The 17,843-nt window shown below is 43.1% G+C and overlaps 1 protein-coding gene and 1 pseudogene across 1 annotated transcript; both read left to right on the top strand.

Moving 5' to 3' along the window:
• The first annotated feature begins 828 nt into the window (after positions 1–828).
• Positions 829–3,074, top strand: LOC122671377 (beta-amylase 1, chloroplastic-like). Its single transcript, XM_043868550.1, has 4 exons — positions 829–1,532; positions 1,663–1,873; positions 1,989–2,099; positions 2,199–3,074. Exons 1-4 carry the CDS (start codon positions 886–888, stop codon positions 3,018–3,020), a joined length of 1,791 nt encoding a protein of 596 aa, XP_043724485.1. The 5' UTR covers positions 829–885; the 3' UTR covers positions 3,021–3,074.
• Positions 3,075–8,809: 5,735 nt separating this feature from the next.
• Positions 8,810–9,875, top strand: LOC122672371 (annotated as a pseudogene).
• The last annotated feature ends 7,968 nt before the right edge of the window (positions 9,876–17,843 follow it).

The following is a 17,843-nucleotide window of genomic DNA, read 5'->3' on the forward strand; positions in this document are numbered from 1 at the left end:
AGATGTTTTTTCATGAATTTAGGGTTGTTATCGGGTTATGTCGGTTTCAATTTGATTTTTTAAGTGTCTTATCGGCTTTGGTACGATCTGGTTTGATTTTTGGTGTAACAAAACCCCGGCCCCAAACATGATACAATAAGCTTATATTGGTTTCGGTTAGTTTAGTTCGGTTTTGTCGGTCCGAGCTAAGTTTTGACATCCCTAACCGATACATCACCGATACGGATAGACACACCAAACAACGGGTACAACCTCAAAATGTAACATCGGCTGGATCTGGACCTATCACCACTGGCCCCATCATGATCCAGTTGATTACGTTCCACAACTTGCCCATAACTGCCACGTGTCCTCTTCAATTTAAAAAAAAAAATTCACTCCACCTCACCCAATTTCAGCCGCAAGTGTCACCAATTTAGAAGTCGCCAAAAGGCATCCAACACCCTTCGTCTCAACCGTTCGACACGTGAACCTTCGCCACGTGTATTCATCTCAATGACCAACAAGTTCTCTGTTAAATATATTTTAAGAGAAACGAGGTAGCGTGGAAATTGGAACCTTCAAGGATCCGTCACCGTCAGGAGAAAAATCCGTATCAAATGCAAGTCATGCTTTTCCACCACGTTTGACATGACACGGGTCAACCATATTAGCAGTTAAAACGTAAAAAATATAACTTTAAATCTTATCCGGTCTCTTTTTCTATAAATAGCAGAGCTCCTCCCAATAAGAACGACGCCCCAAAGCTTGACCTGCAACAAACAAAGAAAAAACACAAATAGAAGAAAAAGGAAACCCAAAGCCCCTCTCTTACGAATTCTTCTTCATCTTTCTCTTCTCTATCTTCGACTCCTGAAATTCTCCTCCTTCAATTAGCACCAAAGTATGGCATCGTTTAGTATAACCCATCAGATCGGCTCCCTCTCTGGGATGCCAATCCAATCGGAATCCGTCACATCCGGCAGCGACACCACGGGAGCCGTGTCAGCAGCGGCGGTCTGGAAGACTCAGCCATCGAACCTCCGGTGCATAATCAAGAAGCAAGGAGGGGATACTGACGCGATATCACAGCCGGTGAGTCCTTTGAGCCCGTGCAGATCTCCATCGCCGGTTTTGGGAGCGATGAGGCCGGAAATGTCGATGGCGTGCCAGGCGCTGGTGGCAGAGGCTAAGGCGGAGGCGTCGGCGTCGGTGAGTGAGTTTCAGTATAGAGAAGGGGGAGATGCGCAGGTGGTGAAGGGTAAGGGTAAGGGGGTGCCGGTTTACGTGATGATGCCGTTGGATAGTGTGACGATGAAGAACGGGATTAACAGGAAGAAGGCCATGAATGCGAGCATGCAAGCGCTAAAAAGCGCCGGGGTTGAAGGGGTGATGATGGACGTGTGGTGGGGATTGGTGGAGAGGGAATCACCTGGGTCTTACAACTGGGGTGGATACACCGAACTGCTCGAGATGGCTAAGAAGCACGGCCTCAAGGTTCAGGCTGTTATGTCCTTCCACCAGTGCGGTGGCAACGTTGGTGATTCTGTCACGTGCGTATCTTAGCTCCCACACTTCTTATCCTACGCCATTTTTGGTTTTTTTTTTTTATATTTTAATATTTTTTAGATTACTAGAATGCCCTTGTTCATTTTTGGAATTGCCTTTGGGGTGGTGTTGCAGGATACCGTTACCGAAGTGGGTGGTGGAGGAAATAAACAAAGATCAGGACCTGGCGTACACCGATCAGTGGGGGAAGAGGAATTACGAGTACGTCTCTCTTGGCTGCGACACCCTTCCGGTGCTTAAGGGCCGTTCGCCCGTCCGGTGCTACTCCGATTTCATGCGTTCTTTCAGGGATAACTTCAAACACCTCATCGGCGACACCATTGTCGTAAGTTTCCTACTTCTTTCTATCATGAAATGAAATGGGTTAAGTCGCTTTGTTTTTCATCTACTTTCTTGAAGGCTGTGAATCTCATGCGTGACTCTACTTTGTATGATTGCAGGAAATACAAGTTGGAATGGGCCCAGCTGGGGAGCTTCGATACCCATCTTACCCAGAGCTTAACGGGACATGGAAATTCCCCGGAATTGGAGCTTTCCAATGCTTCGACAAGGTATACGTTTGGTTAGACGAGTAATGCTTATGGGTTCGCTAATTTGTTTCAAATGATTAATTTTTGAAGGGGTTCTTACATGATTTGTTATATATGCAGTACATGGTCAGTAGCTTGAAAGCTGCGGCTGAAGCTGCCGGCAAACCAGAGTGGGGGTCCTCCGGTCCTACAGATGCAGGCCATTACAATAATTGGCCAGAGGACACCCAGTTCTTCCGTAAAGAAGGAGGAGGTTGGAACAGCACCTACGGAGAATTCTTCCTGTCTTGGTACTCTGAGATGCTTTTGAACCACGGAGAGCGGATACTGTCATCAGCCCAATCCATCTTCGAAGGTACTGGCGTCAAAATCTCTGTGAAGGTCGCAGGTATCCATTGGCACTACGGAACCAGGTCCCACGCACCGGAGCTCACTGCAGGGTACTACAACACCCGCTTCAGAGACGGCTACATACCCATTGCACGAATGCTCGCACGTCACGGCGCAGTCTTCAACTTCACCTGCATCGAGATGCGAGATCACGAGCAGCCCCAAGACGCTCAGTGTGCGCCGGAAAAGCTAGTTCGACAAGTTGCTCTGGCTACCAGAGAGGCCCAAGTGCCTCTCGCCGGGGAGAACGCATTGCCACGATACGACGATTACGCACACGAGCAGATACTGCACGCGTCGTCGCTGAACCTTGGAGGCGAGGATGGAAGCAGGAAGGGAGAAGAGCAAGAGATGTGTGCTTTCACGTACTTGAGAATGAATCCGCAGTTGTTCCAAGAGGATAATTGGAGGAGGTTCGTTGGGTTTGTGAAGAAGATGAGGGAAGGAAAGAGTGGAAACCAATGTTGGGAGCAAGTGGAGAGGGAAGCGGAGCATTTCGTCCATGTCACGCAGCCATTGGTGCAAGAGGCTGTGGTTGCTCTGAGTCATTAGTCCCCATGAACAACACTGGTCTTCTTAAGTTGTTTCTAAGAGAGATACTTATTTAATCTCTCGGAACTGCTCGCTCTTTTTGCCTTTTTGGGTTTTGACAAGTTGTGGTCCTATATTGTTTTGCATAGCTGGTTTTCTTAATTTAGTTTCTAAGAGATACGTCTCACCAGATGTAGGACCTCTTATGAGATACCAAGAACACTCAGCTCATACTTGGACACTTTGACTACTGGTGATAGTATTGTTGATGCAGTCATGGATCATTTCCATGTTGCCCATGGGAAACCTAAAACTTTAATGCATGAAAATAAACATCAAGACCTACTTGATTCAGTAAAGATCCACAAGCCAAACTAGAACTTCTTCTCCAAGAATAGAATCCAATCTAAGGATTTCTAAAACCCTACCAGCTTCACTACTCAAGAGAGAAAAAAGGAAATTTTCGGCCAAGCTATGCTGGTCGTCCCCCCCCTTGGTGTGTTTAAATAGATGGGGCTTTAAAGAGGGAAAAGGCTCCTATCCTGCAGTGGCGGGAGCTGGAGCGTCCAGCCCAGCAAAACCACAACAAAAATAGGGGTAGGGTGGTCATTTCACAGGTGGGTCCCACCTGGGCCCCACATGTGAGATGACTACCCCACCCCCTATTTTTGGGTGGTTTTGCTGGGTTGGATGCTCCAGCTCCCGCCACTGCAGGACAGGAGCCAAATCCTCTAAAGAGCCCCCTCCTGTTTATCTTGTCTCTCATGTTTGACTTAAACCCTATTGGGCTTCCTTGATGGGCTTATAATTAATGAAAAAGAAGAATCTAAAAAAAAAATAAATAATTATAATTTTTAATTTTTAATAGACCTTTAATTATTATTTGCATCAAGCCCATTTGAGATTAAATAAATTAATTATTAATTAGCAAATCCTAGAAATACCCTTGCATAACAATTATGCACCAACCCTCTACTAATCAACTCGTTATGGAATCTAGGGCATGTACACAAGTACTGCCAAACCCCATTCAATAGTATATCTCTATATCAGAGCGTCTGTGTATGTGATCGTAATTCGTAAAACACGATTAAACTCTTTAACCAAAAATATAAATATAATATAACATTTTATGTGAAAATATGTTTTGTAAAATCATTTACAAAATGGTACAGGATCCTGATTCTGATTCGATCATCCACAGACTAACTCTCCTTGATGTTCCTCATTCGAGCAGTGGAGACCATGTTAAGTGACTCTTTCACTTACATAATTTTTGTGCATTCTCAAAACACTGGCTTTAGTACTGTTCAACCATAGTCAATGGTGAACCAAAGAATACGTTCACATTATGCAGTGACAAGGCCCTCTTAGGTATTGAGTCTCGGTGACGCATGTCTATCCCAAACCTACATCTGGCAGTAATACATGAGTGAATCGATAAAATAAGATTCTTCACCAATACATACCCATGTATGTACTTGCATTTGTACCTTGACATCAACATATCTAGGCTTACCTAATGCGATGACCATATGGTAAGGGTGTCCAGCCCAAACCCTAGTCGTGACTACCAATTTAAAGTATAAATTAAGGACATACTGTCATGCCCCCATCCCGATGTAAGATATTTTACCACATAGGGGGTGACTGAGACAATACACATCATCCCAATACCTACCAGGATGACAGATACAGTGTCTCGAACCACAATCCACCTTGTCATCACATTATGATAACAGAAAGGAATGTGGACCAAAATGGAATATATCGTTCCAATTACAGAGTTAGCAGAAGCAAAAATTAAATTAAATTATGTGAAATTATAGAGCATCGGTTCTCTAATGATAACACATAGTACACTGTTCATAAATGTAACTATTCAATCTCTCCTTATAAATAAACATACAGTTTATACATGATTGTGGAATTAATGCAGAAATTAAATAATAAATAATTACTAATTGCCCCAAGGGCACCATTCTTGGGTGTACATCTACATCCAAGCTACAGCCTCCGGCTCCACTTAATTTGCATCTAACAGTGCTCATCAAGAGTAGTACCTCCTGCATATCAACTAAAAAGGGTTGCACAACGGGGTTAGCTACACTAGCTAGTGAGGGAGCAAAGGGGAATGCACACGCATACATACAAACAATATCAATATCAGAATGGTGCATGCTAATGTTAGATTCATTTTCCACTTAGCACACAATTCTATCGGTCAAATGTATGCTACTATGATAACTTGGGAGACACTAAGGGTCACTTATCCTATCGCCCCAGTGAAACCTCAATTATCACGAGGGGACCTACATCTGTAGAAGCCAGCAAACCACCCAGTGGCAGACCCTGATAGCCATCATTACCCCTGACTTGGCCTCTCCCGCCGCCACAGACATCAGGTGCTCAGGCTATCCAACACATAAACCCCTGTTGGCAAGGGTCATAGCATAAGGGAACAAGCATCCTAGCCATAGATATACTATATGCAGGTCCTATCGTCCTAAGAGGTATTCCGGGTGCATCAACATCCCATTCCATCCAGTACCCGGGTACCAGCACGGTAGAGCACATACAAATCAAGATGGCATATAACATTTTTCATAATTAAATAAATTAGGGTTCCGGTACTGGCATGTCCGGCACCGTAGCCCGATACAATGGTGAGAATATTATCACATTCAACAGAGTTCACATTTGAATAACAATGCAATGCGCACAATGCTTATAATTATATAAAGACATGCTTACGATTGCATATTATATATATATATTCAAACCCAACAAAGTCAACCAGAACCCACTCACCGAACACGAGTGTCACCCGGCATGATTGACATGAATCTCCCTGAACATCGGTTGTCATCCAGCGTGGTTTACATGAATCTCACCTGTGCACCAGCCTAGACATACAAAAGAAATCATTAAAGCATGTATAAAAGGGTCCCATGCTAGGCCCCCAAAGTAAAAATCAAGTTTCAACCCAAACAGCACGAGCGGACTCACGAACGATTGCAGCAGAGGTGAATCCGTCCCAGCTCTGTTCAGGCCAAAAGGTAAAAACAGAGCGAGAGGACCCATGGATGAAACTTCTCACTTGGATCCGGTCGTGCATCCGTTCAAGTTCTGAGACATACCCGAGAGCGAGCGGACCCACGGGCGGATATGCTTCCTTAGTCCGCCCCTGCATCCGGTCGATCCCTGAGACATGCCCGAGAGTGAACTACCCTCGGGCGGATGCAACAGACTTGAGTCCTTTCCTTCATCCGTCTAGGCCAATTCACAGGGATTACATTGGGCGGACTCGCGGGTGGTACCACGATTGGTGGATCCGATCGTACGTCCTTCGGCAGTCTCTTCTGAGATTTCAAAGGGCTTCTTCTCCAACTTGAAGCTTGGAGTACCCCAAGCTCTCAGGGTCATGGAGGGGGTGTCTAAGCCTCCCTAAGGTCAATAGAACCTAGGTTCACCTCATGGATCCAAGATCCTACAAGGGTTAGTCTTAATTGGGTCCAAGGGTTGGGTTTCAAGTCCAAGACCAAGCTTAACAGCCATGGCTGCAAATGCAACACTTAGGAACCATTTCTAGAGCTAGGTTAGCACCATTAGAGCTCCCAATTAGGGCCAAGCTTCACCTTGAGTCCCAAGTGGAACCCTAGGTTAGCCCTAGTTCAAGGGATCTACCAAAATCAAAAAGGAAAAGGAGAAGAACCAAGCTTGCGGTCTTACCTTGGTGAGATTCTCCTTCCAACCATCCTCTCCATCTCTTCTCCTTCACCTTCTTCTCCTCCCTTAGTCTGGTCAGCAAGAGAAGGAGATGTGGGGCAGCCAGCCATCTTGGCATAGCTCCCATCTTCTTCCCTTCCCCTCCTATTCCTCTCCTACTTTCACTTCTTCTTCTTCCTCCTCCTCCTCCTTCTTCTCTTGTCTCTTCTCCTCCACGGTTTGCTTGGGAGGGGGAGAGATAAGAGAATAAGGATTCTCTTATCCTTTTAAGGGTTAAATGGGCCTTAGGCCATGTTTGGTTTAGGTACCCCCAAAGCACTTAGTGGTCTTTAGGTCTAAATGGATTTTAGTTTAGGTCTTAGGGCATGTTTGGTCCAAGTCATAGACCAATAGGTCCATTTAGTTAGTTAGGGTCTGTTTGGGGTGCACCCTAAGTCCATAGGACTTAATTGTTCTTTGGAACTTGTTTGGTTTAGGTTTAGGGTACAAAATTCATTATTCATTTAAGTTATGCTTTGAGGGCCCACATTCATGGCCCACTTAGCCAATCGTTGGTAAGGGTAGGGGTCCATATGGTCCAAAGGTCCAATTAGGGTGTTCGGGGCACGGGGATGTGGGTCCTATAAGAAAAAATTACCAAAAGGACAGGTAATATCATAAGCGGACCCTCAAGCGGATTCAGTTCAAGTGAGTCCATGCGTAAATCCGGTGCTGCTGTCAAGGCCCAAACTTCAAGGAAAATTACAGGGCTTTGACCCTCACTTCCAGGACTTCGAGGGGGTACTTATAATAATATTTTAAGTTTGTGGTCATAGGTGTTGGCCAATGCCACCATGGTATTGCCCTTGGTAAAGGTCTAAATTATCCCGGGGTTTAAGGGTATATTTTGAGTGTGGGTGTAACACATACATTGCTCAAAAAATTAATATCGCATGTGATCATATTAAACCAAAATGTATAAAAGGTTCAATAAATAATAAACTAGGTTGAACAAGAATGAACCGGGTTTGATGGACATAAATATCTAACAATATCCCACTTGTACATCATAGTTAACTCCCCATATATGTTAAACCAATGCCCTCCATGTGTTTTTTCAAACACTCCAGGGGATAAATGCTTTGTTATGGCATCCGACACATTTTCAGTAGTGTCTACTTTGGAGATACTCACGTCGCCCTACTGGATAATCTCCCTGATAAGGTGATACTTCCGCTGCACGTGCTTGTTCCACTGATGAGACCTATGCTCCTTGGCTTATGCAATTGCCCCTCTATTGTCACATAACAGGGGAATAAGGCATTTGACAAGGTTATGGACCACCTCCAGATCTGATAGACATTTCCTCAACCAAACACCTTCCTTTTCTGCATCATAGGCTGTAAGGGATTCTACTTCGGTAGGGAATCGATTGTAGACTTCTGTTTTGCACTCCTCCATACAATGACATCACCTCCTATTAGATAAACCATCCAAGACGTGGATTTTTTGTCATCTTTGTCAGCTTGAAAATTTGAGTCAGTATACCCTAGAACCAACAACTGATCACATCTATAAACTAAGAAATAATCCTTAGTCCTCCTCAGGTAATTGAGGATGTTTTTCACATCAGTCCAATGCTCTCGTCCATGATTTGATTGGTAACAGCTTACAATACCTACTACATAACAAATATCTAGCAACATACATAACATAGCGTACATAAGACTCCCTACCGCAGAGGCATAGGGAATCCTCTTCCTCTCTTCAGTGCCCGTCTGAGTCTGAGGACATTGAGATTTGGAAAGACTAATTCCATGCCGAAAAGGAACACTTCCTTACTTGAAGTTCTCCATACTGAATCTAGCCAAAACTTTGTCTTTATAGGTTGCTTGTGACAAGCCCCCGTCTTTGGCATTCTGTTACGAGTTTAATCCTTAGGGTGTTGCTAGCTTCTCCTAGATCTTTCATTGAAAAAGTAGTTGATAACCAATGCTTAACTGATGAAAGAAATCCCACATCGTTTTCGATGAGTAACATGTCATCTACGTATAAAACAAGAAAACATACTGTACTCCTCCCATTGATCGCCATGTAAACACATGGCTCATGAGCGACTCTACTTTGTATGCTTGCAGGAGATCCAAGATGGAATGGGCCCAGCTAGGGAGCTTCGATACCTATCTTACCCAGAGCTTAACGAGACATAGAAATTCCTCGAAATTGGACCTTTCCAATGCTTCAACAAGGTATATGCTTGGTTAGACGAGTAATTCTTATGGGTTCACTAATTTGTTTCAAATGATTAATTTTTGTAAGGGTTCTTACATGATTTGTTATATATGCAGTACATGGTCAGTAGCTTGAAAGCTGCGGCTGAAGCTGCCGGCAAACCAGAGTGGGGGTCCTCCGATCCTACAGATGCAGGCCATTACAACAATTGGCCAGAGGACAGCCAGTTCTTCCATAAAAAAGGAGGAGGTTGGAACAACACCTACGGAGAATTCTTCCTGTCTTGGTACTCTGAGATGCTTTTGAACCACGGAGAGCGAATACTATCATCAGCCTAATCCATCTTCCAAGCTCCATTGGCACTATGGAACCAGGTCTCACGCACCAGAGCTCACTGCAGGGTACTACAACACCCGCTTGAGAGACGGCTACATACCCATTGCACGAATGCTCGCACGCCACTGCAAAGTCTTCAACTTCACCTGCATCGAGATGCGCAACCAAGAGCAGCCCCAGGACGCTCAGTGTGCGTCGGAAAAGCTAGTTCAACAAGTTGCTCTGGCTACCATGGACGCCCAAGTGCCTCTCACAGGGGAGAATACATTGCCACGATACGATGATTACGCACACGAGCAGATACTGCACTTGTCGTCGCTGAACCTGGGCGGCGAGGATGGAAGCTGGAAGGGAGAAGAGCAAGAGATGTGTGCTTTCACGTATTTGAGAATGAATCCACAGTTGTTCCAGGAGGATAATTGGAGTAGGTTTGTTGGGTTTGTGAAGAAGATGAGGGAAGGAAAGAGTGGGAACCAATGTTGGAAGCAAGTGGAGAGGGAAGCGAAGCATTTCGTCCATGTCACGGAGCAATTGGTGTAAGAGGTTGTGCTTGCACTGAGTCACTAGTCCCCATGAACAGCACTGGTATTCTTAAGTTGTTTCTAAGAGAGATACTTTTTTGATCTCTCTAAACTGCTCTCATTTTTCCTTTTTGGGTTTTGCTTTCTTCAAGTTGTGGTCGTATATTGTTGTGCATAGCTGGTTTTCTTAATTTAGTTTCTAAGAGATACGTCTCACCAAATGTAGGACGTCTTATGAGATACCACGAACACTCAGCTCATACTATGACACTTTTAAGATTTTCTAGCTGAATTCATGGTGGAAGAAGTATCTTGATTGACTAGTGGTGATAGTACTGTTGGTGCAGTCATGGGATCATCTCCATGGTTGTCCATGGAAAACCAATAAGAAGCCTATCATGGGGGATTAGTACAATTTTTGTTTTGTTAAAACCATCTCTTTGTTTGTCCAATAAAAATGAGGGTTTCATAAGAACAGAAGAAATCACCTCTTTTCCATCACATGGAAAGAGAAAACCATCCCATATCTGAATGTGAAATGGAAAGTGATCAATTCGGGTTTTCTTTCACATCCCATGGTTACCAAATAATTAAAACCTAAATGTATGAAAATAAACATCAAGATCTCCTTGATGCAGTAGAAGATTCACAAGCCAAACTAGAACTTCTTCTCCAAGAACAAGATCCAACCCAGTTATAACTAGGATGTCCAAAACCCTAACCAGCTTCACCACTCAAAAGAGCAAGAGAGAAGAGAAAGGAGAGAGAGACAATTTCCAGGGGGAGGAATTTTTGGCCGGGCTAATGTTGGTCAAGCCCCCTCCTATATTCCCAGTGAGAGTCTGACACTCTCTCTCCTATTTGACTTAAGCCCTATTGGGCTTCCTTGATGGGCTTCTAACTAATGAAAAAACAGAATCTAAAAGGGAAATAAAATAATTAAAAAAATTTAATCTTTAATGGGCCTTTCATTATTATTTGCATCAAGCCCATTTGAGATTAAAGAAATTAATTATTAATTAGCAAATCCCAGAAATACTCTTACATAATAATTATGCACCAACCCTCCACTAATCAACATCATCGTTATGGAATCTAGGGCATGTACACAAGTACTGTCAAACCCCATTCCATAGTACATGTCCATATTAGAGCGTCTGTGTACGTGATCGTAATCTGCAAAACATGATAAACACTTTAACCAAAAATATAAATATAATATATCATTTTATGTGAAAATATGCAAAACCATTTACAAAATGGTACAGGATCTTTATTCTGATCCGACCATCCACGGACTAACTCCCCTTAATGTTCCTCAATCGAGCAGTGAAGACCATGTTGAGTGACTCTTTCACTCACATAATAGTTGCGCATTCTCAAAACACCAGCTTTAGTACTCTTCAACCACAGTCATTGGAGAACTAAAGAATACATTCACATTATGCAGTAACAATGCCCTCTCAGGTACTAGGTCTCGATGACGTATGTCTATCCCAAACCTACATCTGGCAGTAATACACGAGGGAATCGACAAAATAAGATTCTTCGCCAATACACATCCATGTGTGTATTCACATTCGTACCCAGACATCAACATGTCTAGGCATACCCAATGTGACAACCATATGGTAAGGGTGCCCAGCCCAAACCCTAATCATGATTACCAATTTAAAGTATAACTAAGAACATACATTGCTCAAAAAGTTTGTATCGCATGTGATCATATTAAACTAAAACGTATAAAAGGTACAATAAACAATAAACCGGGTTGAAATAGAATGAACCGCGTTTGATGGACATACATATCTAACAATCTCCTACTTGTACATCAAAGCCAACTCCTCATACATGTTAAACTCATGCCTCCATGTGTTTTTCCAAACACTCCAAGGATAAATCCTTCGTTATGGCATCCGACACATTTTTAGTAGTGTCCACTTTGGAGATACTCACATCGCCCTACTGGATAATCTCCCTGATAAGGTGATGCTTTTGTTGAACGTACTTGTTCCTCTGATGAACCCTAGGCTCCTTAGCTTGTGCAATTGCCCCTCTGTTGTCACATAACAGGGGAATAGGGCATTTGACAAGGTTAGGGACCACCTCTAGATCGGTTAGAAATTTCCTTAGCCAAACACCTTCCTTTGTCGCATCACAAGCTGCAAGGTATTTCGCTTCGGTAATGGAATCACCTGTGGACTTCTATTTTACACTCCCCATACAATAGAACCTCCTCCCATTAGATAAACCATCCCAAACGTGGATTTTCTATCATCTTTGTCGGTTTGGAAATCTAAGTCAACATACCTTGGAACCGACAACTGATCATGTAAAGCCCGTGCCAAAAATCTGGGCCTAGTTGAAATCGAACCAAATTGAACCTATTTGTAACACCCACACCTTACCTAGGAATACCCTTAACCATTGGTGAGTGACCCAAAACTTGTGGTACAACCACTTTGGGGGAAGTCCTAGACCTATCTTGGCAACCTCTACATGTGTTAGGATGGGGACACAACAAAGGCTAAGGTCCAAGACCTTACAAGGCCTAAACTGGACTCACTGTGTAACACTCACCCCCTCCACTTAGACCTACCCTTTATTATTGGTATGACTCAAGCCATTGGTCCAACCATTAGGAGAGGTGCTTGACCTTTTTGGGCAGCCCATTTCATGTTTTTGGAAGTGCCACAACCTTGTTTGGAACTCACGACCTCATTGGGCTAAAGCTGGGTTCACTGGCAGCCCTTTGGACCCTTTTGAGTCCCTTGCAGATCCATTAACCGCCTAAATAAGTGGCAGATCCCCATCATCTGCCTACCCCTGAGCCCCTTGTTGCTGTATCTGCTGCCTGGGTGGCGGTAGATCAATCCATAAACCACCCATCTGTCTCCTCAACCCAGAAATCGATAAGATAACATTTTATTGTTGTGGGACCCACATGTCCCTAATGCAACCTAAACTAAGGCAAGCCTAAGGACCGTAGAACCCTTATAAACCCCATCATACATTGTGGGAGCATGGTGAGGGATATGCTTGATCAATATGGTGGAATAATGTAGTTTTAAAATGGGTTTTCCATTGACCAACCAAATGGGCCTTAGTTTAAGCTGTCTATTTAAGGAAATGAGCTTCTAAAACTCCTAATTGCTCAATCTTTTTCCAAATTCATGGAGAGCAGCTAAGGGAGGAGAAAAAAGGAGAGAAAGGAGGAGAAGAAGGGAGGATAACCTTGGGAACAAAGATGGACCATCCCCTCTTGACCTAGATCTCCAAGGTTTGCTAGATTTAACCTACTCTTTCAATTCTTCCATTAATTAGCTCTTGATTTAGGGTTTTTAATTGGAGATTTGATGAAGATTACTTTGATTACTCCCATAGTTGAACTTCTTAGTAATCTAATTGAATATTTAGGCTCTATTATACTTCTTCTAGCTATAGGTATGCCTCATCTATAAACCAATTGAGATTCTCTACCCATTTGGGGCTTCTAAGCTTTAAATCCTTCACTTGAACCCTTTCCCATCAATTAGTTTAGTTCTCAGGTGTACATAGACCAAATAGAAGGTGTAGGAAACATTATCAGAGCTTTTATGAAGCTTGGAATGGCCTACAACCAGGCTAAGCAGAAAATACAGCAAAGCTGGCCCATGGTTCTTTGATTTTGGAGGCAGATGGCCATCAGCCACCTCCCTATTTTGGTGCATTGTTAAACCTATGTAATGCTCGTTGTGCCCTAAATAATCTCCACACCTTGGGGACCAAACCCTTGATCAATATTGGGACTTCTTGGGGCATGATCTTGAGTTATTTGATTGGGAATGTTATTAATTAAATGATTCTTCTATAATTATTGTTTAGGGTTCGATTCAAATTCCGGTGAGGTCTAGCGGGCGCCATTGGGAGGTGAAGTGCAGGATTAAATCACTAAAGTTAAGGAGATTGTAAGTAGATTAGACATTGACTTCTTCGGGCATGATCTTGAGTTATTTGATTGGGATCGTCAAATTTCCTCATCATGCACACTTAGGTTACTTGATTAAATAGGCATAATATATCATTGTATGTCCTTGTTGTACTTTATTGCAAACTCTTGTTCGAGGCATATGGAAGGATTTCATTGGTTGTTTGCATATTGCTTGATGACATCATTGCTAGTAAGACATCATGCATGTGGATGGGATCCGGGAGCCAAAGGTAATGTCAGGCCCATGATTGCCAAGTGGATATTAGTTTTGCATATTGCAATAGGCTGCACACAGGCTTGTGGTGGATCGACCGCACCTTCGTTACCACATTCGTCGTACTTGTATGTGGTTATGTATACCTTAGGAGATGGGAAAATAGTGTGGCCAATGAGTGATTTCAGTACTATAGTCTCGACCTATGGGCATATGCATTCACATGCACCTTCTTGTATGTGTATATCTATGGTAGGGGAGACGGTAGGATGGTGTGGCAGATGAGTGATTCTGGTACCTTAACCTTGGCTCTTATACATATATATATGCATACAACTCATTTCATATTAGATGCATGATGGTTAGATTGAAACGACCCTATACTTCAATCCTTTCCAATAGAGATTTTTGTGTTGGATAACCCTACGTGGTAAGCTTGATGAGATTCTCCGAGGTACCACATCTGTTGTACGATGATGATTTCTTTCAGAAGTGGAAGGAGTTTGGGTTCTGATCGTATCTTCGGGACCGAACGCTAGTATGAGATTTAACTTGGGGGTTTGCGAACAATCTCTTGAGGAGTCTGGTACAGCAGGCTCCCACCGTGCAACTCGGATTTGACATCATTGGGTTCCGCCATTCTCGGACCAAGGATGTTGCCTAGGGTGTTACAATAGCATTATACCCATGACTTAGTATTGTTGCTAGGTGATTATTAAATAAAATGAATTCATGCATCATGTGCTATCATTCATAAATTGTTGCATATACTTGTGTGGTTTGATTCTCTTATTGGGCTTAGTGAAGCTCATACCAAGTGTACACCTTTTTTTTAGATGTTGATGTAGGTTATGCTATGGCGGACGGCATTGACAGTACTACTGATATGATGGATTATGGAGATGATTGGTGGGTTCCAGAGTCCGAGAGATAAGGAGCTGATTTAGGATGTGATGACCGTGCCTATGGGGCACTGTGATTGAGGATGTGATATTCAAGAACTTTTTCTATTTATTTTTAGTTTTGTAATGTTTGAGTGGGCTTGGCCCCAACCTTATTTTCAGCTCTACCTGGTGATGTAATAACTTGGATTTATTTACTACTATGTCGGTTTGAAAACTTTGGATGTTTAATGGATAACTCACACATTTTTATGTATGTATTATTATAATTTAGCTTCCATACTTTGATTTATTCCTATATATTCTATTTTTACAATTTCAATTATAGATGTGTTGGTTAGGGACTATGAGGGTTGATTACTACTTCTGTGATCTTGGGGTTGTTGGGGTGCATGTGTGCATCCTAGTCACACCACCCTGATCGTGGAAAGTAGGGTGTGACAACATGATACCAGTACAGAAGTTTTGGTTTAGCCTAAACTCACAGTCTAGTGGACCCATGACATAATCTGTGCTAGGATCGAATTAATAAAAAATTTAAGAGCACATTAACTATATAAAAGAACAATTAGGTAATTTTTTTACATAGCTTTGAAGTCATTATCTTAGTCATTTAGAGTTATTAACATCTTGACTTACACATGCAAGACAGTAAATGAAAGAGATTACATACGTAACTGGGAAAAAGGGGAGGTACACTGTGATATTAGAAACTGACCTAAGTACATAACATGAAGAAAATAAAACACTAGGAAATAGACCAGTGAGACCCTAAATCTATCATCTCTACTACAGTGGTGATGGTGGCGACGAGTGTGGGGACAGAAGCTCGAAGTGATCAACAATCCTCTATACCTTGTTCTCGAACTCCGCCATCTTTTTGTCCATACTAGCAAAGCCCTCAGCTATAACCTGATTCATACCACCAAAGTTTCTTCTCCATGACTCGAGTCACATGAACCCAACCAGCCAAATTGGGTAAGGTCATAGCACTGGAAGCCCCCGCTACATATGTAGTAGGAGTTGGGACATACTCGTGGTTGTGGTGACTCATTTGAGAGGGATCATCCTCATCAGCTAATTGGCCCAATACCTCTTGCTCCTCTTGTTCCTGCTGCTCTTGTTCTTTTTTATCTTCTTTCACATGGGCTCCATCCTCTTCTTCCTCTGCTACCCCTTGAGGTGTTACACCATCACTGACTTCCATTCCTGTCATCTTCATCCTCTTTAAGGAAGTGAAGTCAAAGGGCATATCCTTTGGACCCATAATCTCACTGTCGATGTTAACCCCAAAATAGAAGAACAGCTTGGTGAGTAGTTGGTGTAAGAAAGATTCCCATTGTTGGGTTTGACTACCCTATTTTTCATGATCCTCATGATGATGCTGATCAATTTGATGTGGCGGCCAGTGTATAAGTAATGAGTAACAAAACTCTGCAAGGTTTGAGACTTGATGGAGATGACCGGCAACGAGTACTACGTTGAGCTACACCAACCGGCATAGTACCCTAGAAGATACTTTGAGTTGTGAAGCTAGCAACCATCCCTTCTTTTCAGGACCCTTCAGGGCCATAATCACGACACTCCTCTTCGACACTAATGAAGTTATGAGTATCGAAGTATAAAAGCCAATCCTCTTGGTATTGTATCGAACGAAACCAAAAGCGATCAAATCGGGACATCACAGGTTCCCTTGGAGCATTTCGACCTCGGCGGGAGGGCATTGTGTGATGTCTACACATATGTAAACAATTGTATAAGTTTCTAATGAGTAGGGAACATGGTGCATGAGTTAAAATCAAACAAAAAGTGTGAGATAGTAATAATATACCCTAAACGCTTCAAGAATGCAAGTAGAACACCAAAACAAGAGTGTAAATGGTTAAAGCTTACCATGTACGTGATAGGATGCGGATTCGAGGTTGTAATCACGCCTAATAGGACCATTATCCATGGAATTTGAAGGCCAGATGTGAGTGGAGCAGTCTCTAGAGCTCAAAAATCAAGTATGAATGGCTTGAATGAGCCTTATAGCCATTTTTAAGTTTTTACCCGCAGGGGGCAGTCAACCGCCCTACACAGGCCAGTTGCCGCCCATTTGCCGCATGTTACTGAGAAGGTGCAGCTGTATCTGCCACCTAGGAAGTGGCAGATTGACATCAGCCACCCAGCTGCCGCTTTTCCCCTACTACTCCTTGTTGTATCTGCCGCCTAATATCCAATAGATGGCTCATCAGCCGCCCATCTTTCGCCTAGGCTTTTTAGGCTCGAATTGCTCCGTTTATGCCCCTCTATGCCTTAGTTTACATGCCCATGCATAAATAAAATTATTTCCCTCATGAAAATGCATAAAATTGGTATTTCTTTAAGGCATATCAATGCCATGCTTGTGCACTATTAATCCTTGGTTTGATTCCATTCCCAGGAGTTATCCATGGTCCAAACTAGGAACCAAGCGGATGGGAGCCCATCTCCCGCAAATCAAGTAGAATCGGGGGCACCGAACCCCAATCCCCCAGAAGTCCCACCCATATTAACTACCCAAGATGTGATAAGTATGATGGGGAATATGATGCAAGGTTTATAGGAGCAACAAACCCAATTCTTGGCTCAAATTTAAGCCCAACTCCTGGCTGCGCAACATGCTCTGCCCGTGCCACCCCCTCCTATACCAGTGAACCCTCCACCTGCACCTCTGGCACCCATTGACCCTATGTACCTACTGCACCACTTGTACTCGATACACCTCTGGATTAATTTATAGTACCATCTTGGACACAAGAGTCTAGGAAGAGGTTTATGAATTCATGAGAGTGTAGGGAACCTAACAAGACTTTTAAGGGACCCTATCTTGATCCAACTCCGATGCGGTCTAGGAGACGGAATGCTCAACCTACCCGACACACGATCCACAACTATAACAAGCAGGGGGCATATATCCAGTACTTGTCTATACCATAG

The sequence above is a fragment of the Telopea speciosissima genome, chromosome 8 (genome assembly GCF_018873765.1).
Source record: "Telopea speciosissima isolate NSW1024214 ecotype Mountain lineage chromosome 8, Tspe_v1, whole genome shotgun sequence".
In the NCBI taxonomy this organism is placed as follows: domain Eukaryota; kingdom Viridiplantae; phylum Streptophyta; class Magnoliopsida; order Proteales; family Proteaceae; genus Telopea; species Telopea speciosissima.

Bases quoted from the DNA above. Each gene is read 5' to 3' on its own strand.
- LOC122671377 (XM_043868550.1), top strand. From the start codon at position 886: ATGGCATCGTTTAGTATAACCCATCAGATCGGCTCCCTCTCTGGGATG. The intron at 1,533-1,662 runs GTGCGTATCTTA...GTGGTGTTGCAG, and splicing joins AACGTTGGTGATTCTGTCAC to GATACCGTTACCGAAGTGGG. The intron at 2,100-2,198 runs GTATACGTTTGG...TTATATATGCAG, and splicing joins CTTTCCAATGCTTCGACAAG to TACATGGTCAGTAGCTTGAA.